A 23,301-nucleotide genomic window follows, 5' to 3' on the forward strand; every position below is an offset into this window, starting at 1 on the left:
ACTTGACAGTCGTCAATACACCAAAAAAAACCCTCAAAAATAGTCGTCAGTGCTTCAAAAATGTATTGGTTTGCATACCTTGTCCAACCCCTTCCCCTGGTGAGTTAGCAAGAGCCACACAGACAGACAGACAGACAGACGGACAGACAACCTGACAAACAGACGGCGAGCCGGTCGAGGAGCACCAGGCTTCTGCTCGCCGATTGCGGACAGATTAGGCCTCAGCCTGATTATGCGACAACCATTCATTTCCCGGCTGCAGTCTGTCACATGATTGATTTGTCCATTTAACCTCTAGAACAGTCAGTGTGCCAGGTGATGGGGCATGTCAAATGAACAAGGGCTCTGCACCCTGCTCCTCCACAGGGAACGAGGCCAGAGAGAGAAAACATGCAAACTGGAAAACATTTTAAACATGTTTTCATACGTGTTCATGATGATAGAATTTAATCTGAATTTTATCTAAAAGCAGCCACATGAGCAGTAAGGATATTTTGTTCTGTGTGAAACAACTCTGATCAATTTTCTGTCCCGCACCAGTGAGTCATCCTAATACCTTCAGCAAAAATGTGGCTGAGATGATTCACTAAAAGCATTTGGTGGCCATTTAATGTCTGTTAATGTTATGTTATTAAAGGTGACAGTGCTTCCACGCTGCCTCCGCTCTTGGGAAACCATGAATGGAATTGAGGTCAAGGGTTCACCGGGGAAAGCCAAACCTCCTACTTCACTTGGTCTTTCAATCACGAAGGGAAAAAATGCATTTATTGTATGAAAATGGAGCACTGTGACAAAACGCTGCTCTTTGTATTGATGTAAATTAGATTTCTAGAGCTGGAGAAGAAACATTAAGGAGTTTTTTCTATGTGTGTAAACATGACTCTTACTTGTTTTCTTACAGGGTTACTCAGACGTATGACGCTGGTGCCTGTGTCTACTTTTACTTTGCCTTCAACTACAGGGGACTCAGTGATCCAGTACATGTGTATGAACAAGTGGAGGTATGACTTGTTTCATTTTTATAAATATTAAGGTGTGTCAGTACTTTCATAGGCCATTATTACATCTGATATAATATGTTGAATCTTCAGCATCCCAGAGTGTGTTACACAATATAATAGTATATAATATGTAGACAGGGATGTCACGAGAACTGATAGTTTCATACCAAGTCGACACCAAAATCCTGAAAACGTGACAGTGCTCGTTTTTCTCCAGTAGCGTAGGCACCAGGGATGCAACCTGACAAGGTAGCAAATACACCTACAGGTGTTCTAGTCTGCCGTTAAATGCCAAAGCAAGAAAAAAACGGCACAGCACCAAACAACACATGGAAGAGAGCAGCAAGTCCAGCTGCAGCGTCAGCTCTGCCTATATTAATTGAAAAGCATTTTTCATGAGGCTAGCCTACTTTTTAACCTCTTGCAATTGGAGTGCCACATCTTTACTCTATGCTGCAAACATGAGCAGCGTGACAAGGCAGTGAGTGTCTGTTCTGCACTGAGCGCTGCACATTTAGTGTGTTTTTTTCTGGACTCCAAGACTTGAACAATGCTCAACTTAGAGGTGAAACTCTGCATTCGGGACTGTTACTTTTTACCTGGTCATCCAATCACAGTTGAGAAGGGGCGGGACAAATACCACAAAGACCATCTGTCCCATCTTAGTGTACAAGTCCTGAAGAACAACAGCAGAGGAGATACTGTGGGCTGAATATTAATAAAATCTCATGAACCCACATAGACTTGTACTTCACATTTGAGGCAGATTATCAGGGATTATTAATAACATTTACATTTAAATTTAGATGCTTTTAGTTTAGGATTGTATGTTTAAGTACACGGCATTTATTGTTTTGTTTTTGTTTTTTACTGTAGTATCAAATTGGGTATTCTGAATTTAGGAATTTTAATGGTATTGACAACTGAATTTGTTATCGTGGCATGCCTTTATTTAATATGTAATAATAGTTTGTTTTTCTCCCGCAGCATGCAGCTAGAGAAGAGATCCTTGCAAATGGAGGGAGCTTGTCACATCACCATGGAGGTACTACAACCTGAAAAATACATACTAAAATATTGGGTCTGTTTTTGCGAACATGCACTAAACACGTGCACATAACTCACAAGTACAACACTGAATGGGGTGACATATTTGCACCCTCTCCTAGATTATAATTTATGAAAAGAGACTGCACCGAGTAGCAAAGGCAGCATGGCAGGCTCTCCCAGCGGGCCCTTCCATGCTAGCGAGCGTGCGGCCAGTCATGCTATAAATGTGCATTTGGTCGGAGATCTTTCATCGCTTCCTTCACGTGTCCAAAATATGTTCCTGCAGCTCAGATGAATGGCTCTGACTCGGCTATTTGTTCATTTCAGCAGTGACCAAATGAAACGTGAGCAGGGGAGGGCGGCGAAACAACTCTCCGGGCCCCATCAGGGCTAACCGAAATGGCTGCCTTATCTATATTGCCATCCGCCTCGCTGTTTTCATACATCACTTCAGGCTATTCATCACAGCTGTCAAAAACAGTATGCAGTGAATCAGCTGCGATATTAAATCACAATTTTTCCTGAAGGCGGGGACGGGTTCAAAATTAAAAGATTGCTAATAAAAAGGAGGCGGCAGGTCGGGGTAAATGATGCTGCCGTTATCGCCGGCTGTATACTGACCTCCAAACGGTGGCCCAGCCACCCCGAGCAGCACGGGGAGGTGACGGAGGGGGGAGAAGAGGAGGGGATATTGATGCAGCTCCCGCGTGCTAGGCCCACTCTGTAATTGTGATTAATAACAGTGGGGCTCGCTATCTGAGCGCAGACAGGCCGGTTTGTCTGCCCACAATCAGCGCTTGACAAATGGAGCTAGTTTCACTGGGTTTTGTGTATCGAACAAAACAGATGTAGTCAAGGATGGTGAGGTGGGAGGGCACCGGAGGAAATATACATTTTTGTGGCCCTGTATTTACAGCAGGTCAGTGTTGTGCTGCGTGGGCGTAGGTAAGGGAATCTGGGCGTGTAGAGCGCCATGCCTCTTCCTCTGCAGGATATAATACTCAGCTAATACCACCATATGTTGAATGCTGTCCTAAACAAAAAACGCAGACAATTTTAACTGTAGATGGATCCCGGTTCATCACTCACAAAAAAAATCTGTTATATGTTTGGTTATTGGCTGGTTCTAAAAGCCACAACGCTGGGAGAAATGTCCTCTTTAACTAGGTCACCAGTGTCGCGGTGGTGAAGAGTTGTTGAACATCCATCACCAGGAGAGTCATCCATCTATCAGCCAATACTCCGGCTCGGCCATATCACAGGAAGGCAGGGCCGCTACCTTACCCCGTCTCTCATGTCCTGACCCCCATTTGTCAGAGAAGCTCGGGGAGAGCTAGAGCAGCGTGTCGAAGGGTTGCGGCTCAGCATGGCCACTACAGTCTCCTCTGTATGCGGGCCACCCCGGGGTGCCCAGCAACTGCACCTCACCTTGTGGCTCTGCAAAGCTCCACACAGGTCACTGCACTTAGGAGGTAGAAAAATGACCTGATTCAGTGAAGTTCCCACCTCGCCTTTCGCCGTGCGCTTCCCCGGGCTTTTCCACTTTTTAAAAAATCTGTCATTTCTGAAATAACTACCTGCTCCTCTTTGCATGTCTCAGCTACACAGACCCAGCCTGCTGAGATTGATTGCAACAGCAAGCAAAAAAGAGAGAATATGACAAGATAGATGTGTAAATTATCACAGTGATGGAGGCAATGATGCAGTCCCAGCACCTTCTGTTTTCTCTCCTTTCCCTGAGAGGAGGGAGGGATGGAGGTGGAACGAGGAGGAAGGACTGAAGAGGAGGAGGTTGTGGAGAGCAGGGTACTTTCTTAGTTATTGGGTAGCAGCTGATTGGTCCCTCTGTCACCATCTGGAGGTTTGTGTGGTATCAGAGTCCCTGGTGACCCCGCTGTCTGCCCTGTTTTGTCAGGAGACGGGCCTCACTAGCCTCATGGCTGATCCCCATCTGGGTCTCCTGGCTGGACTCTGATAACAGGCGGCCCCGTCCCTCAACATGCCCTATTAACACCGGAGCTTGCCTGCTAGTGATGCAAAGAGAGGCGTGCAGAGAGGGAAGGGAAGGCGTGTGAACACTCCCATCATACACCTTCTTCTTTCTTTTTTTTTAGGCCTCCGTATCTAATCTCGAGTGATTATGCTGCTGGTTTCAGATGTTTACTCAGTGAGCAGCAGCTGCTCTGTTCTCAAATTTATCTTTTGGAGTTCTGAAATATAGATATCGCACATTTCTTTTAAGTTGACACAACCTACAAAAGTTAACATTTACCCACCTCTGAGCTGACATACTTAAAGTCAATTTTCTTTAGTTATTTTTGTTTCTTTTGTGATGTAGCCAATGTAAAGTCCTTTGATTAAAACCCTTTATTTTTTTTTATGAAATGACTAATTTAATAAGTAGTTATTACTTTTCAACAGATTTTCACTACATGCTGCAGGGATGTTTTTGTGATGCAGTGGCCAAAGGTGCATAGTGTTTAACAGCATCGTCCCCAGTTCAATTCAGACTTGTGATTAAAGTTGCAACAGTTATTTTAATTGTGAATTTGTGGATTTATTTTTGGATCGGTCTTGTAGTCTAAAGCAAAATACAAAAAAATGTCTTAACGATTTCCTAGAGACCAAACAAAAACCCAAAGACATTCAGCTTACATCAATATTAAACTGAGAAAAGCAGCAAATCCCCCAATTTAAGATTTCTTTTGCTTTAAATTTAGAATTAATCTGTTTGTATTCTCTGTTAAATAATTGACTAACCAGTTCAACTCTGCTAAGTACAGCAGGATCGACCTTTTCCATCAGACCCCTGTTGGGATAGTTTATTAAACCCCACTTTATTTGGGAATATGTACCATAAAAGCGCAGGGTCCATCTTAGTTGATATTGTTCCTTAGTGGTTCAACCACCTTAAAAATGTGCAATTCATTAAATGACCAAAAACCAAATAATACACAATGACGATAGGGCTCTTGGGGAGTCTTGGGGCCCCTGGGCAGATGCCCTATTAGCTTGGTCAGGATTTTTGCTGGATGTTATTCCTCTTTCCTCTTCCCCATTTTTTATCAAAAAATATATATAATTGCGTCCCAAAAATCTTTAGTATTAACAGATAATGTGAAACTCAAAATCGATCCTCATTGTACAGATCGTGGCTGTGTTTACACAGCTTTATCGGCTTGTAGAAAATCAAAGTTTCTGTTTGATTTGAAGTTCTCTAACAATAGTTTGGCTTTCAAGTGAGGTTTTCCCAGTCCTCCGCAGTCACCAGACCTCTCGCTGGCTCCAGACTCTCCGCTAAGAACCTGTCGGGCACAGACGCCGTGGAGTATGTCGGACTGGACAGCTGGTGAAGCAATGGGCACCCTTACTAGGCTTGGTGCCACAGCCTCCCTCGCTCCTCAGGTTGGGGGGTTTGGAGGCAGAGGAGGAGTAGGGAGGGTGAAGAGCGGCTGAAAGCCAAAGTCCCGCTGACAGAGGACCATTGTGTAGTGCTCCACGGTTGGCTTTGGCACCCTGTTGGTGATCAGGCCAGTGTCAGAGGGCACAGTGCAGCGTTCAGGACAAGCAAGCACAACACCCCTCGCAGGTCAGCTGGAGGAGCGCGCTTGTGCGCACAATGAGACAGAAACGCACACACACAGACAAACGCTCCAGCGACTCTGGAGGGAGGGAAACGGAGGGGAGTGGTGGCTCAAAGAGCGAGGGAGCCGGGGACGGCCCGCTACAGCCGCCAGCCGGCCCCTCCTCTGGGAACACACAGAGCCTAATGAGTTTGATAGTCTGCTGAGCTCCATAAATCATGCCATGCAAAACATTTCTCCTCTCTGAATAAAAGCATTTATCACCCTCTGTTTATTCACTCACTCTCACAAGATTGATTGGCTCCCAGCAGCCCGCTGAGCAATCAGCCGTGCCGATTCCTCTATTTCTCCCCCTCGGTCCTCTTCCTTGAGTTTATTTATTTATTTATTTCCTGTTCTCTGTCATTCAGTGGGTAAACTTCGGAAGGAGTGGATGAGAGAGACCATCTCCAGCGTCGGCATCGGGATGCTCAAGTCTGTCAAGGACTACGTGGACCCCAATAACATCTTCGGCAACAGGAACCTCCTCTAAATCCCCGCTCAACTTTATCTCACCTTTTTCTAAAAAAGGCATCTTGTGCATTTTGAATTAATAGATACTAAATATGAATTTAAAATGGAGAAGAGATGTTTGTCTTTTTCATCAAAAGTGTCATACGGTGCCATTTATCGATTCACCCAAACCTTTTATTTTATGTTATATTGCACATAATATGCTGTAACAATCATTGTCACTCACGGTGGAGCTCATTTATGCTGTTGAGTCGCAGCCTCCGCTTGTTGTTGGAGCTACGGCCATGATGCAACCAGACATGATGCAGCAAAACCTTGATTTTTGTCATGATTTCTTAACATTTCCTAAATATCCTTGCCAACGTGTTAAACTCATCTGTTTATTTTTACTTTCCTTGTGCGCGTGTGGCACTTCTTTAGTGGTAAGTTCTCGATGAATGCGCTTTCTAAAGCTCTGTGCCTTTCTAAAGCTTATGTCTGCCTTCCCCTTCTCCTACTGAAACACTCTGCTGGTGAGTCCCTTTGTGAAGCGAATTAACGTAGACATGACTTTCCCTGTGTCTTCATCTTGTTCGTGCCCTCATGCCTTTTGTTGTACTAACCTATTGCCATAAGAGACTTTTTCTCAACTCTGTGTGTGTGTGTGTGTTTGTGTTTGTGTTTGTGTGTGTGTGTGTGTGTGCGTGTGCGTGTGTGTGCGTGCGCGCGCGCCTCTGCCTCAACTAAAGCCTCCCCCTGCCCCACCAAATTTTAACAAGAACCCCCCCCCCGCCACACACACACACACACACCTCCTAATGATTACAAAGCGATAATCCTTGTGTGTTTAGTTTTTTGTACTGAAAGCGTTTACCTTGCATGGTTTGTTACTGAGAAAGTAAAGTGGGGGGGAAAAAAAGCCATCGCGTTTTTTCCGATCACGCCTGCTTCAGTGTGACGGCAGTCTAAGGCCTCTGGATCCCGGTGCTCACGTCGTACCAAAGACTCAACACATCAGATCATGCACACCTTCACATATTAACTTCATGCACAGCTAAACTATATTTTTTAATCAGCATATGCAAAGATAACCCTTCTGAGAGCTGTAAAATGCAGATATTTGTGACTGTTTCATGTGCTAAAACTTTCTACATCACGTTTCTTATGTTCTAGACACAGTATCGCATTATTTACACTACCATGAAACTGCCCCAGAAATTCTTCCTGGAAATGCTTCCCTTGTTATGTGCATTGTGTAAAGGTTTTTTGGAACGGATACTACAATTTGATACCAGACTTGTACCATTTGTCACAGTGTAACCATTGATTTTGAAGCAAAGTAAAGCTTTAAGAGAGCAGCTTGCTGAGGAATCCTGCCTTTTCCCCCCCTTCTAACCTGTGCTGCACATCTTCCTCGAACCGCCTTGTCCTTTTTAATTCATAATATTATCCCCAAATGAAAAGATCCGTCGTGTGACATTTTACCTTTGTGTCAAAAAATCGTGCGAGAGCTTTTGAATGTTATGGATGTACCTTTTTGTTATTTTCCACCTCTCTTAACGACATCGTAACATCCAAGTACATTTTGTCAATGCTGTTTGTGCAATAAATTGAACTACAACATCCCATTTGTCGGATTTTCTTTCATTTCTTTCATTCATGTCTCTCTGACATCATGTCCAATTCAGCTCTTCAATAGTAACTTTTATTTATGTTGTTAGAAGGTGCGAAGAGGGTCAACAGGAGCCTGAGAACAGCTTTTTTTGAATTCTCTACCTGCATTACACTGAACTCAAGGTAATCTAGCACAGAGGAGTTTAACTCAGCCTGTATTTTGCTTCCTGACTGGAAGATTTTTTTTTCTACACACAGGCTCATTTGGGAGTCATCTTCACCCACACTGCCACCCACACACTGCTCGCTGACGTCACCACCACCTATCAACAGCAGTAGAGCTCAGCCTTGGACAGTGAAATACACCACAGTTAACACATTCCTCACACCGAAGCCTAATATCGAGGATTGTATGAATGAATATAGCAGATATAAATAAGACATGAAGGATTTAACCTCTGGGATCAATCACCGTAATTGTTAGAGCTGTCAAACGCTGATACAGATTCATATATTTGCAGCTAATTTCTGTGTTCTTAATGTGTTGTTAACCTTCAACATGACTACATCATGCAATTTCCTTTCAATGAAATGTGCAAACATCTGCAGTATTTCATGTGTAGGGATGCATTTGTCCACATGAGGTCAGCACTGCACCGAGACATACTGTGTGTGCTGAGCAGCAGAATCAGTGGAGGAAGACATATTCAGGTCTTTCATTAAAGTTGAAGTAGCTTGATTTTAATACAGAGAAAAGTCAGGTAATGCAGGACGTGTTTGGTAGATTACCAAGAAAACCACCTTAAACTCTGAAGACTCTGAACTTGTTATAAACCTCTGCTTTATTTCTATAGCAAAAAATATGTTGCCAATTAAAATAATTTAGAACTTTGGACCTTCAAACACATCAAATACCCCTACCTCACTCTGATGACATGTTCAGGTACAATGTGACAGTCACTTGTGTTTGTTTTTAAATGGTTAAATCCATTTATCAGTTCAGTCATTAAATCATTAAATCATTAATATAACCTGTAGCTATATATATAATATTGTCCAGTTTTTTTGCCATGCTTCCCTTGTGCTTTTGTCGCTGTTTCCTTCGTGCTGTGTTGTCAACAATGGACATGCTTACATGTAACAATTATGGCTAATTCTGGACTATTGTTGCTGACATAGACTTAGTGCATCATTTTTAATATTTTTATTTGTGACAAAAAAGGGCCTAAAAACATGCTGGTTTCAATTCAGAAAAATGTCCTATTTTACCTGAATGCATTAAGCAATCTTTCAAAACCATTTCCCATAAAAAGATAAGAGTATTATGAAAATATTTTCACCACAAACATTTAATGAAATGAAACATCCTGTAACCATTGTTGGTTGTTGTTATACCATTATTATTTTAGCTGCTTATTACCAGAGAGAAAGCTCACCTTTTATGTTCTGGAACCAGTGATTTTGACTCATTGCAATGTACATACTATTTGTCTCATAACAATAAAATGATCGTTTCATAACACACTTACTTTTTGTAGAGACTTCCTGTAGGTAACAGATGATGCTGCTGTTTCCCAGTTACATCAAGTTGTGCGCAAGCATCTGTCTTTTTGCTGTAATACGTTGTCTGGCTGCAGCTTTGGAGTTTATATCGTTTATACGTCTCTTTGCTGTCTGCTTCATTTTAGTTTTACTCTGTTGTTGATTCCGTAAGAAGTGTCAGATAATTTAATGTATGCAGCCTAATAATGCTTGTTGCACCAGTCACAATGTCTGTGGGACCTTCTATTTGTTGTCGGTCATTTTTATTTCATATTAATATTTGTCTCAGACCAATAAAAATTATTCATTTCAAGGATATTTGTAGAAACAATATAATAACATGTTTGGTGATTGGCTGCTAATATTTAAAGAGCCCAAAGTGTAAAGCCTTATATGTCCCACATAACCTGACTTCACCCTAAAAACACTACATTATGTTTGTATATCGAAATACTCAATTACAAGTGGACGGCCAGTTAAATCACAGGTATTGTACTTTGCCACATTTCAAGTCGCATCTGTTACAGAGTAAACACAAAAGGCACGTGGAAAAGTCCTGATAAATAAACTGTTCAGCACAGAGCTGACCGGAAGTCATAACCTACCTGTTTAAAGCCTAACTGGCGAGTGTCAAGGGGTAGCAGTCATTAGCATATGGGCGTGTCCTCTAGAATAATTTCCCCGCCTCCCCGCAGTGCACATGCGCACATCGTATTGGCAGGTAATTTCAAATGGTTACTCCATTTCTCTAAACACCAACAGTTACAGAACCGTTAGCTTCACAAATGTACAACAGTGCTGTCAAATTATGCATTTTTATGAAGAAAGGGTGAGGTTAGCTTCAGGTAGGTTAGGTTAAAAAAGATTTGTCACCGATTTAAGGCACCACCCGCAGACCCAAGTCAAACACACCCAGGGTGTTCTCACTAACAAGTGCATGCTAGTTGTGGCTAACATGCTAAATGCTAATATGCTAATGGTGACAGATGGGTGGGTCCTCCAGGTGGTTTATGCACTCACTGAGGAAGGTTTACCTTCAGTGAGGTCTGTGAGGCTCATAGAAATAGATTTAGGCTAACAATATTTCATTTTATTCAGCTCAACATGTTGCAGAACTGTGAGGAGCCCAGTGAGATGGAGAGGCCAAGTAGACTGGTTATATTGGGACAAAGAGGCAGAGTGGACTGGTTACATTATTCCTTGAGAAAGAATGAGCAGAGAAATTCAAGCTGGAGCAGATTATGGTGGACGTCAAGGTGTTCAAGACTCACAAAATGATGTCCAGACCAGATGGGTGAGTAAAACAACACACTTACTTACTAGTAGCTTCCTTAAGGTTACAGATGATGCTACGGTTGCCCAGTTACAACAAGCTGTGTGCAAGCATCTGTCTTTTTGATGTAATATGTTGTCTGGCTGCAACTTTGGCGTTTATAATGTGTATACATCTCTTTTCTGTCTGCGGCAGTGAAGTTTTAAGATGTGTCAGGTAATTTAATGCAGTGGTTCCCAACTGGTGGGTTGCGGTCCAGAAGTGGGTCGGAGGTCCATTCAGAGTGGACCACAAGTGACTCGCAAACATCTCAAGTTTGCAAAAAAACACACTTTATTTTACAGTAAGTACAGTAAATTTGTGGCACAGAGCTTTTATTTTGAAGTGCCATGTCCTGATGTAAAGTGAGTGACTAATGAACAGCTACTTGACAGAGACAGCAAACTAGCTTGAGACATGGCCAAATGCAAGTATGATGCTGAATAAGGAGAAATCTGGACCCGTTGCTGGACCAGTTGGAAACGACTGATTTAATGTATGCAGCCCAGAAATACTTGTTGCATCCGATACAATATCCGTAGGACTTTATTTTTATTGTCGGCCATTTTTAATTTAATTGTCTGAGTTTGTGCTGTTTTCTGGTAAATTCTTCAGAGGCTACGCTGAGAAAGCAGGTTGTATATTTATAATTGATAATCAATTCTACACAAAGGCTGCAAAGTGTCTTCTATAGAACAGAATTTACCATTGCTTTGGACATAAGGGCCCTGTAGAGTGACGTTGTTCCATTTGTGTATACCCTGACATTTAATGCAATTAAACATGTAAAAAGTCCATTCTAACTGACTTACATTTTACATCAATTTAAGTACATTTGAACATACATACTTTTGCTTTTACTTGGGTACATTTTTTTAAAGTAACTACTTCTATTTGAGTATAATATTCTAGTACTTTTCCCATCTCTGGAAGTTGGTCAAAGTGCGGATAATTTTCACGATTGTTGTTGGGTAGTTTAATCTCGAGTTTGTAGTATTTTATAAGATCATCACATTTTGTATGTAAAATCAAGCTTTAAAGTAATTTACAGTATTTCCCTCTGAATTGTAGTGGAGTAAAATCATAAAGCATGACCTGGAAATATTCAAGTAAAGTACAAGCATCTCAAATACTTAAGTAAATGTTCTTTTGTTTCAGAATAAACCAGAAGGCATACAGCAGCATATTTTTATTTAAACTCTGAACAGAAACATTGCACATTTGCCTTTTCATGCCTTACGTTTCTTTCAGTTTAGCCTGCCTTTAATAAATCCAGACTCCAAACTGGGAGAGGAAAGAAGAAATACAAGAAGCACATTACATTGCAAAAAAGACAAAGTAGAAGTTTGGCCACATTTGGAGACCTAATAGAAAAATAGAACAGCGATATTCATAATTCACATAACATGATGCAATAATAGAATTTAAACCATGCATTTCCAATGAGATCATGTGTTTACTGATGAAGTTCAAAGTACGAGGTATTTGTTGGCTCACGTTTGCTACATCCTTAGCAAGTGGTTGAATTTAATACTGCATAAAACATGCGATTCAAAACGGTTCTGGTCGATTTCAATTCAGATCTTCAACTAAAATACAGTAGAGTACACAGATCCATGCCACACAATGTGCACAGTCACATTTTAAACTCTGATTAACAAAGCTACAACACAATTCATAAGGCATACCCCCACCCAAAAGAATAATACTTAATAATAATAATATCAAAACAATAGCTTGTGACTATGGGCACTTCAGTGGGCCTACTACAAGTTTCGGTGTCTCATTCTTCTTTTGGAGATGATAAACATTGTTTAAGTAGCATCTGTGAGCTTTGAGAAAAGGACAGAAATCAGACTGATGGCAAAATTTCAGCATTTTAGGAAATACACTTACTTTTATATTCCATTTGTTTACTTCGTACAAACGCTGAAGGCTAAAAACACCAGTTTGTTGTTTTATGGGGGGTTCTGTGTCAGACTGTTTCTTGACTCTGGCAAGATGCTAGGCAACCAGGAAAGGCCGCAGAAAGTAGCATGTCCTGGCCAAGAAATAGTCCAACACATCACCCCTTTTAAAACAGTTAAGTTTGCTTTTTGTCCAGATTACACAAACAAAATATGACATTTTCATTAATGAGCTTTGGAGGTGGTGGTAGGTGGATTTTATAACCTTTGGACAGAACCAGATAGGTGCCATAGCATTGTTCCGACCTCTCATTGTTCCGACCTCTCATTAGTCCGACGTCCCGTTGTTCCGATATGTGATCATACTAGGCTATACTGTATTTGTGTACCATAGAGGATCAGCAACGCAACAAAAGTAGGCTACTGGTCGAGATACAAGTGTCATAGAGGGGAGAGAATGAAACACCATAACCTCCTGTTATTAACTCTGGGGTCCGGGTTATGTGGGGAGCTTTCCGCGGTGCTGAATTGCTAATGGTATTTCTGCCTTGATGGTGCGCCACGACCGGCTCTGGGTCAGCTGGGAAAGGCTTGAGGCGGAGCAGGCTCACGGCTTATGTGTTTGCCACTTTCTTTTTCATTTTAACCCACACCATGATCTTCTCCTGACCCTAACCAAGTGGTTTTTGTGCCTAAACCTAACCAGACCTTAACCACAGGGCATCATGATGATTTCAGAACAGTGGGACTTCGGAACAATGGGTTTAATATGGTCGAAACAATGGAATGTCGGACCAATGGGCAGACCCCAACCAGATAAGCTATTTATAGTCTTTGTGCTAAGCTAAGCTAACCGTTGGCCAACTCTAGCTTTATTTAAAGGAGCAGTGTGTAGGATTTAGGGAAATCTATTGGCAGAACGGGACTGTAATATTTGTTCATAATCTCCTGAAACTAAGAACCGTTCTATATTTCTATCCTTAGAATGAACCTTTTATATCTGCATAACGAGCGGGTCCTCTTCCAGGGACTGCCATGTTTCTTCAGTCGGCCAGAACTGACAAACCAAACACTGGCTCTAGAGGGGGACTTTCACATTATTTTCTTACCTGAAGGCCACTGAAGGTGGCTGTAAGCAAGAGGTGAGCGGAGGGGCATTCAATTGATTGTAATCTGCAACCTTACCACAAGATGGCGCAAAATCCTACACACTGCCCCTTTAAAGAGACAGATATGAGAGTAGTATCCCGTCTTCTAAAGTTGAGCGGTATGATTTGAGGCTGTTTCTGATTTGACTTTTGAGCTGCAGAACTAATTTACAAAGTTGGACGGAATTTTGACTTCATTGGGCACATTTCCCATTTAGTGCACAGGGGGGATGGAAGACCAATCAAAACATGATGAACTGCTTCCTAACGGCTGTCGGGCGTTCAGATGAATTTCTGACGTGCTAGAAATTTTAATTAGCTGTTGTCAGGCTCTTGCATAGTTGACGCTGAGCCACGAGTCAATTCCCTAAACTGACTTTTACGGTCCTTTTGGGATGTCTGCCTCTACATTATTGTGAACTGTACCTCCATTAGCAAACTTGTACCTGCCGGCAGCCCCTGAGCTTTCGAACAAATCTTTATTGACCCGCTAGGTGCCAGAACACCGAAAGGCTGTTCTATTTTACACATACAGTGTGAGCACATAAATCGTGAGCTTTGGCTTTATATTGCAGATGGTTTACTTGTACAGTGGGAGTTGGCAACATTTCTAAAACAGGCTCAAATCATATGGTGTATGCCCTGTTTGAGTGAGTGTATTTCTTTAAATTTCAAACTATTCTTTTTATGCCTCAGCACTGGAGATAGCCATGGCCGGAAACATTTATTTTGGGGTTGTCCGTACGTACATATGTAATCCATACATCCGTCTGTCCCTTTCTTGTGAACACATCTCAAGAACGCCTGGAGGGAATTTCTTCAAATTTGGCACAAACATCCACTTAAAGGATGAACTTATTAAATTTTGGTGGTCAATAGTGAAGGTCAGTGTGACCTCACAAAATATGTTTTTGGCCATAATTCAAGAATACATACGCCAATCATGACAAAAATTCCAACAAATGTATAATAGAATATAATGATGAAGTGATGACATTTTATATCCAAAAGGTCAAAGGTCAACTTCACTGTGACATCATAAAATGTTCTGTATAAAACACTTCTCTTGCCATCACTTAACGTCATAACTCAGGAACAGAAGGGGAGACATTTGGTCAGATGCTGAATTGGTGACACTAATCTTGAAACTGTGCTGATTGTATAGATCTTCTGTGCTGTCAGGGGAGGATGTGTGTATGAGGCATTCGTGTTTTCATAGACATGGAAGTAAACTGTAAGAGAAACTTGACCAGTGTGTGGAGGTATATAACTGCGGGGTGGTAATTCTTGTTGGGTTTTTTAATAGTTTAGTGAGGAGTTTCTATTAGATGTATTGTAGTGTTAAGTTTCTGCAGAAATGAATGTGATATCAGAACAATGTCATCAAGGCACATTGTGTGTGTTTGTGTGTGACAAGTGAGACCCTGCATTTATAAAACTGGGCAAAATAGATTTCTATATAATGTTGATGCTTTGTGGCTAACATGGGGTCAAGACGTGACTGCAGTCATTGGTTTTTATAAATTATGGCAAAACATGTCCTAGTTCAACATGGGTTTCCATACTATCTAAGAATCTTGGTGAGGAGGCCATGCATTTTTCATTAGGATCTTAAAACAAGGCACAGGAAGGGAGGGAGCGGAGCACTCAATTTGCATTGCAAGCACTGTCACAGGTCCTGCTGTTCCTGCACCCCTTTATCCTTCAGAAACTCTACAGCCACATTACAATCCAGAGCTTACAGGTTCTTAAACAGCACTTGTAAATAACAGCTTATGTACAGATTTACAAAAAATATCTCTGTTACCCCAGACAAAATGCGAGCAACGAGGAGGTACTGAGAGCAAAACGAACCACAGCAGAGACAAACATTCCTCTCCAATATTCTCCATGCCTTATTGTGCCGAAAATCTGTGCAATGCCCAGAATAGTTAGTGTTGACATGGTTGACATGTTGACACAGTGGTTTGAGTTTCCTTTCTGACGTGGTGTCATCAGCTGATTTGTAGCTGCTCCGACAAGCTCACCAAACACAGCTCTGTCAGCCTTCAGCAGAGGAACACTGAAGGGAGCAGAAAAACCTCTATGATAGCGCCGCGCTCAAGTCTAAAGCTCATCTCTAGCAGCAAAAGCAAAGAGGAGCAGAGCCCAAGAACCTCTGCATGCACTGCACTGCCTCTGTTGCAGGCTGCATTTAAGAGGACATAAGCCTAAGAGGTCAGCTCGGAGATGGCGTCAGAAGCTAACTAACAGGTTTGGATGGTGTGCCGTCTGCATCACCGCTGCAGCAGGGTGTGACGCCCGTTTTGGCCACAGTGCAGCCGCTTCTTTCTGTGCTGTCTCCACTGCAGGGGCTCGCGGGAGGAGAAACACTTTGACCGCCTTGTCTCTTCTTGTTCAGTTCTTCCCAGTTGGCCCTGTTAGCTTTGATCATGTCAACCATTGGCTGAAGTTTGGGATTCAACTTGACCAGAGTCTAGATGGAAAGAGAGGAAGGAGAGAATGAGAAGACTGGAAAATACACATGAAATTTAAAAACATAAAACACCATCAGCATGACAAGCTGAGGCCCAGTTTAGGGCTGCATCCGTTAATGTGCAGATATTCAGTGTTGTTGAATATCCCAGAAATGACATTAGTTGCGATGAATAACTATTAAAGTGTACTCAGTTCTGCCTTTTTGCTAACAGAGAGAGAGAGAGAGAGAGAGAGAGAGAGAGAGATAGATAGATAGAGAGAAAGAAAGAGAGGAAACGTGGTGACATACGACACATGGAACGGCGTCACTGGAGGAGGATCGTGAGGAGGAGGTGGATTTTGAGGTTAAGGGATGGCAATGAGGTGCGGCATGACCCTTCTCCAATGGCGGCACATGTGGTGGTTGCCGCTAATAACGGCACAGACCACTGTTAGTTCTGTTGTCACTGTTAGCACTGTTAGTGTGGTGGTGAAAAGGCCTACAGTAGAAATACTTGACCCTTGAGCAACCCATGATGGTCTCACTATGGGAAGAAGTCTTAGAGCAGAGTGACCTGGCAAACATTGTGGTGGAGGAACATTGTGATGGGGAATTAGATGTCGTTGGCAGAACAAAGTGTGGAAGAACGCCAAGTATTAAGATGAAGATAAGTGCAAGTTCTGGAGATGGCAGGAAATCACACCCACACAAACATGGAAAGCTAGGTATGATGTTCATCTGAGGAGGATTATAAGAATCTTTGGAGAACTGCTCTTCAGGGATTCTCATTGTTGCGGTGTTTGAAGCTGTACATTGTGTCTTCAATAAAATATCCCGCAAAGGCTGCAAGATTGACCCCGTGTCATAAAGAGTCTTTTTTCAACATTAGCACCGTTAGCTGCGAGCCACCGGCTCAGCCACCTCCATGTTGAAAACCATGGGCAGACAATAGATATGCTATATGCTCTGAATGCCATATAGAGCTCTTTCCAAATAACTTTCTGCATTTTTCAAATATTGGCAGGCATTTACTTTTCAGAAAATCAAATGCTATAGCTCTGTGACGAGATGCTATGATAATATAGAGCAGGAACAGACTAGAAAAGCAGCACATTATTCACCCAACACACTACAAAACAAATGAAACAATACAGAGAACACACCGCTACAGTACAATGAAAGCAACATACAGTAGCTAATGAAACGACTGCTCTTTAGAGATTAGACCCACATGTATGACTGAGATAAGTCTCCTTTGTCATTTGTCTGTGTTGAACTGTAAAAAGCAGCACAGTCAAAGCTGTCATCCACCATTTTAATAAATTACCTGAGAGACGGGGGGAATTTGTCCCCTCTGTTCTCCTCACATTGTGTCTATTGGATTTCCGGGAAGTCTGTAATTAGTTGTTGTTTCATTAACCCCGTTTCATGTGGAAATATAACATGTGGGCATGACTCCCCCATACCAAAACATTATTCACACATATATAAGAGGAAATAGCCAGCCACTGTGAAAATGAATTAAATAAATAGGTAAGTACACCCACACTGGGGATTGTGTATTGTACGTGTGAAAGGGAAATCAAATGTGTTGTTACATTTGTAGAAAACACAACTAATCACAGCTGCCAATTAACTGAAATTTAAATGCATTTATATTCAGAGGGTGTACTGACTGGTTCATATGAACAATTAAAACACTTGTGTGGGCGGTCGACCAGAACAAAGCTCTATAATGTGGATAAGACATCAAGACTATTTTCTTTGTTAAAACAAGCCCACATTTGCTCATTAAAAATTCATAATGTGTGCTGAAAGGTGTTTTAAAGACTGACTCAATAATTCATAATATTGTAATTGTTGGAGTTTTTGTTACCCTGCTGTTACCCTGTGGTGCAGAGCAGCAGCAGAGCATGATATGGATTTCCATTCCTGGGATTTGAGATAAGGTTGAAGCCTGACTCTGACTGTGTTTTTGCACACATCTGGTTTTATAGTCTGTGTAATCCTGTATGGTAATGTAGAGCCGAAACAATTAGCTGGTGATTGGATAATAAGGTTTACATTAACTGGTTCCAACTTCTGAAATGGGAGGATTCACTGCTATTTTGTCTCGTGATTATGAATAGGTTATTTTAGAGTTTTGGACTGTTGATCATACAAAACAAGCTATTTGAAGACATCATCTTGGGCTTTAGGAAATTAAGATTTTTCAATTCTTTGACATTTGTTGTGGTATTTTCTTTTAGATTAGATCAGATTCAACTTTATTGTCATTGCACATATTACAGCTACTGAGAAAACGAAATGCAGTTTAGTATCTAAAAACAGAAGACTGAGGCTACAGTTCACACAGGCTTGCCAAAACTGGACAATATAGAAGATTGGACAAACGTTGCCTGGTCTGATGAGTCTTGATTTCTGCTGCGACATTCAGATGGAAGGGTCAGAATTTGAGGTAAACAACATGAAAGCATGGATCCATCCTGCCTTGTATCAACGGTTCAGGCTGGTGGTGGTGGTGAAATGGTGTGGGGGATATTTTCTAGGCACACTTTGGGCCCCTTAGTACCAACTGAGCGTGGTTTAAACACCACAGCCTACCTGAGTATTGTTGCTGACTGTGCCCATCCCCCCCCTTTTTTTAAGATATGTTTTTTTGGGCATTTTGCCTTTAAAGGACAGGACAGCCAGGTGTGAAAGGGGGAGAGAGAGGGGATGACATGCACCAAAGGGCCACAGGCTGGACTCTAACCCGGGCCACTGCGGCAACAGCCTTGTACACGGGACACCTGCTCTATCCACTAAGCCACTGACGCCCCGATGTCCATCCCTTTATGGCCACAGTGTACCCATCTTCTGATGCCTACTTCGAGCAGGATAACACGCCATGTCACAAAGCTCAAATCATCTCAAACTGGTTTCTTGAGCATGACAATGAGTTCTTGTACTCCAATGGCCTCCACAGTCACCAGATCTCAATCCAATAGAGCACCTTTGGGATGTGGTGGGACGGGAGATTCACATCATAGACGTGCAGCCAACAAATCTGCAGCAACTGTGTGATGTCATCATGTCAATTTCCATCAATATGGACCAACACCAACACCCTGAATAATTAAGGCAATTCTGAGGGCAAAAGGGGTCCAACCACAAGGTGTACCTAATAAAATGGCCAGTGAGTGTATCCAGTATGACTAATATTAACGTTATAAACAGTGTGATCTACTGCTGTACTTGTGTGTTTTGTTTCTATGCCTCTTCACTGGCCATAGCCGTGGCTGACAGAGTTATGTTTTCAGGCTGTCTGTTGGTCCATCTCATTATCATTAAACACGATATCTCAAAAATGCCTGGAAGGAATTTCGCCATATTTAGCACAAATGTCCACTTGGACTCAAGGATGATCTGATTTAGATATTGGCGGTTAAAAGTTGCGAATTCTGACAAAACGTCACAGTTAAAGTGATGACATTTTATATCCAAAAGGTCAAAGGTCAGCCTCATGCTGACTTCATAATGTTCTGCGGAAACACTTTTCTGGCCATTATTCAGTGTCATATCCGAGGAACATTAGGTCAGATACTTAATTGATGACACTAATCTTGGGTGCCCATTTTAAAACTGCTGATTATATAGACCGTCTGTGCTGCCAGGGGAAAGATGTGTGTGAAGCATCCATGTTTTAAAATCTGTAGCTTTTTTGCAGCAACATCCATATTTGAAGCATTGTCTATTTTCATGGCCTCATGAGTCTGGACAGACAGATGTAAACTGCAACTTGAGTGGTTGGCAGAAGCACTCAAGGTGGTTCATCTGGTTGGATTCTTAATTTCTGATTTTTACCTCAGAGAGGGCAGTCGCAATACAAATTATGTAATTTAACAATTCAGTAAGAGCAAATATATTATTTTCCCTTTTAAATTTTAAGTCTGTGTTACATGTTTGTCACTCTATGTTTTATGTAACCGGAACACCCCTGTCTAGGCAGTCCTATAGACCGAACAGTCCAAAGAGAGACCAAAGCGATCCAGTATAGTATGTATGAGAAACATTTAATTTGTAAGCAAAATATATTTTGCTACAACAACCCCAATAACTCGTTGTAACTAGAAACAAAGGGGTTCTGTAAAATAAGCTGATAAACTGACAATTAGGTGCGATCAATAACTGTATGTCACCGCTCACCCTGGGGCTTACCTGCGTTCTGCCCTCATATAGGAGTTGTAAAGGGGAGTAGCCCTAGGCATGGCTCCATATTGGATTCAGGAATGAAATATAATAAACCCATTTACTAAACCCAAAGCACAAAGAAGTTAATAAACTGAATGTCTAATGGGGCAATAAAGATACAATTTTCACTCATCTGAAATGAGGAATTTGGCTCCCACAGCTCCTGTGAAAGAGACTTTTTATCTCAGCGAGGCCCCTCTCTGGTTAGATAAACCTGATAAATCTGAATGATTAATTGAGAAAATTATCTGCAGATTAACTGTTAATGAAAATGTGGTCGTCATACAGCTATGATTTTCAAGAACTCCAAAAAGAGTTGATTGGACATCATGGATTTGTCTCGTTTGCGAATTAAAAGAAGATCATTAAGGAAAACTAAAACAAGGCTCCTACAGTTTAAAGCAGTGGTTCCCAACTGGTGGGTCGGGGTCCAAAGGGGGGTTGTGGATCCATTCTGATCAGAGATTTGTCAAGTTTGTAAAAGATGCACTTTATTTTTAAGTACAGTGAATTTCCGGCATAGAGCTGTGTTTTTTAGGTGTTGTTTCCTGCTGTAGAGTGAGTGACTAACGGCCTATTTCCACCAGATGCGTGTTGGTTGCATCTCCGCTCCGGCATGGCAGCGGAGCTGATAGGATTCAATTCTAGTCAATGTGTGTTTCCACCGGCTGCGGCTGTGCTGCGTTCCGGCTCCGTCACAGCTCTGGCACTCCGGAGCCCTCTGCAACAGACACGCAGGACTTCTATTTTTGCCGGACGCTGGAGCACAACGCAGCAATTCAGCACAGAGCAGATCGTGCGGGGCAGGAAGTGGTGCACAGAAACACAATAAAGCATCCCATTAATTTTCAAAACAAAATACACAGTGTTCACGGTGGATCATATTTCCCTGCACTACACCTTGAAAACTACATACTGGGCAGAGGCAGGCCTGAAGTCAACAGATCAGAGGGGTTCAGACGTCATTTCACCCCGTTAACACCATGGACGAGGAGATATTAATCATGGCAGTGCACCGAGATGTCTTCCAGCGGAGCTGCACCGCTCCACACAGCAAACGCAGCCGGTGGGTATTGATGGACGGCAGAGCACGCAGCGGATAACCAGCGCTGCCGTTCCGCAACAGACACGCATCCAGTGGAAATCCTGCGTAACATACAGCCACTTGACAGAGACAGCAAAATAGCTCGAAGACATGGCCAAACGCAAGTATGAAGCAGAATATATTAGACTGTGTGGACCTTGGCCGAACCAGTTGGGTACAGGTGGTTTAAAGGTCCAGTGTGTAGGATACAGTGGCATCTAGCGGTGAAGTTACAGAACTAAAACCTCTCCCATATGGTAAGCGTGTATGAAAACTACAGTGGCCGACACAGAAACGCAAAGACGCAAATGATTTATTCATTTTGGGCAACTGTAGAACAAACTGGCAGAATCCATGGAAAAGGACCCGCTCCGTATGTTGATATGAATGGCTAATTCAAAGCTAACGAAAACACGACAATCCATTTTTTTTTTCAAGAGATAAAAAACTGAAAACTTAGTTATGAATATTGTGTACTGCCTCTGCCAGTAGATGCCCCTAAATCCTACACACTGGACCTTTAACACAGGTTAGAGTTCATACTTTTTAAGACTTTTTTAACGCTACTCAGACTAAAATTTTAGACCAATTTCTACAACAGCCAAAATGGAAGAAAAATAAACATTATTGCGACTTCCAAATAAGTTCAAAAATAGCTGCCCATAGACGCCATAATGGGAGATATGATGAACTCACTGTTTTGGTTTAATTTTAATTAATGGTTGATTTTGTTTTAGCGTTGACTGATTTGCCAGATGTACGGAGAGTTGCAAGATGACGCTATGAACTGGATTTTCCGTTGCCGCATTAAAAAAAAAAAGAAAACAAAAATCCCTAAACAAACATTCTCCAAATAAACAGGCCTTTACAAAAACAAAGCTCAAATCAATGAGGTATTCAAGACTTCATCAAACAATAAAAACTAAGATTAACCAAACATACGGCGGTTGAAGACTGTAACCCCGTGGCGTCTTCCATGCTCCACACACACTTTAGCACACGTGCCTTTAATTAAGGGCCGTGTCATAGTCGACGCACGCAACGCATTTCCTTTCATAGTCAACACACTGAACGCAAGCAATGCGGGCGACACTTGAAATGCAATACATTGCTCATGCAACAGGGGGCATCAGTGTTACCGGTATATTCCGGCTAGTTAGGTAGTACTACTGTTTTATTAGAGTGCAGGGCACTAGAACTGTCATATAAATGGGGTGTGCCCGTACGATAAGTTTTTCCTCCTCGCCCGCCATATTTCATACCGGCTTCTTCTGTGAATAACAAAAGTAGTTAATTTCAAGTACATCGCTTGCATTATCACCCCTGCTGGCAACGCATGGTATCACACGTGTCGCTGCGTCGTGTATCAAAAAAATGGACAACACATTTTGAGATGCAAGCACGCATCATGGCAGCCACTGTGTCTTGATGCGTCCCAATGCATTTGCGTCTGTGTGCCTTTGCGTCGAATATGAAACGGCCCTAAAGGTTTCCGAGATGCCAGGTCAGGTGGTGCATTAAAGTGACTCAAAAAATAATAGGGAACTAGGACTTGCTAGAAATGGCTCTAAGAAACATGAACCAACATTAGTTACATAGAGTTGGGGACAACTTTGCCCAAATGTTTAATGTAACATACACATTACTTTTTTTGTTTCACGGCGGAGATGAGGGTAGAACAGAACTGGGAAATACCTGAAGTTTGTTGGCGAGTTTTCTTTAGTTTGAAAAACAACTTGAATGAAATACACTGAGCATTGTGCATTTGCTCGCACTGTTTTTAGCCATGCTGCAAAGTCTGGGTTAAATAGCCATTTTTGGTTGAATTTGCACTTCCCTATATCGTCCAGGGTACGGTGACAGCTAACTAGCAGAC

General features: G+C 42.0%; 2 protein-coding genes and 1 long non-coding RNA gene across 3 annotated transcripts in view; 2 read left to right on the plus strand and 1 right to left on the minus strand.

The window, feature by feature from the left end:
* Positions 1–7,755, plus strand: part of agps (alkylglycerone phosphate synthase) — a 35,424-nt gene extending 27,669 nt beyond the window's left edge. Inside the window, exons 18-20 of the mRNA XM_049594392.1 lie at positions 902–1,001; positions 1,989–2,046; positions 6,046–7,755. Coding sequence (XP_049450349.1) covers positions 902–1,001; positions 1,989–2,046; positions 6,046–6,167 — 280 coding nt within the window. The 3' untranslated portion in view covers positions 6,168–7,755. The remainder of the gene's footprint in view (positions 1–901; positions 1,002–1,988; positions 2,047–6,045) is intronic.
* Positions 7,756–10,021: 2,266 nt separating this feature from the next.
* The window catches only part of LOC125900143 (uncharacterized), a 60,626-nt gene continuing 47,346 nt past the window's right edge, over positions 10,022–23,301 (plus strand). The window contains exons 1-2 of the long non-coding RNA XR_007450821.1: positions 10,022–10,128; positions 10,382–10,577. This is a non-coding gene — a long non-coding RNA (uncharacterized LOC125900143). The remainder of the gene's footprint in view (positions 10,129–10,381; positions 10,578–23,301) is intronic.
* Positions 11,789–23,301, minus strand: part of pde11a (phosphodiesterase 11a) — a 64,052-nt gene continuing 52,539 nt past the window's right edge. The window contains exon 20 of the mRNA XM_049594945.1: positions 11,789–16,126. Coding sequence (XP_049450902.1) covers positions 15,893–16,126 — 234 coding nt within the window. The 3' untranslated portion in view covers positions 11,789–15,892. The remainder of the gene's footprint in view (positions 16,127–23,301) is intronic.

The sequence above is a fragment of the Epinephelus fuscoguttatus genome, linkage group LG13, assembly GCF_011397635.1.
Source record: "Epinephelus fuscoguttatus linkage group LG13, E.fuscoguttatus.final_Chr_v1".
Lineage (NCBI taxonomy): Eukaryota > Metazoa > Chordata > Actinopteri > Perciformes > Serranidae > Epinephelus > Epinephelus fuscoguttatus.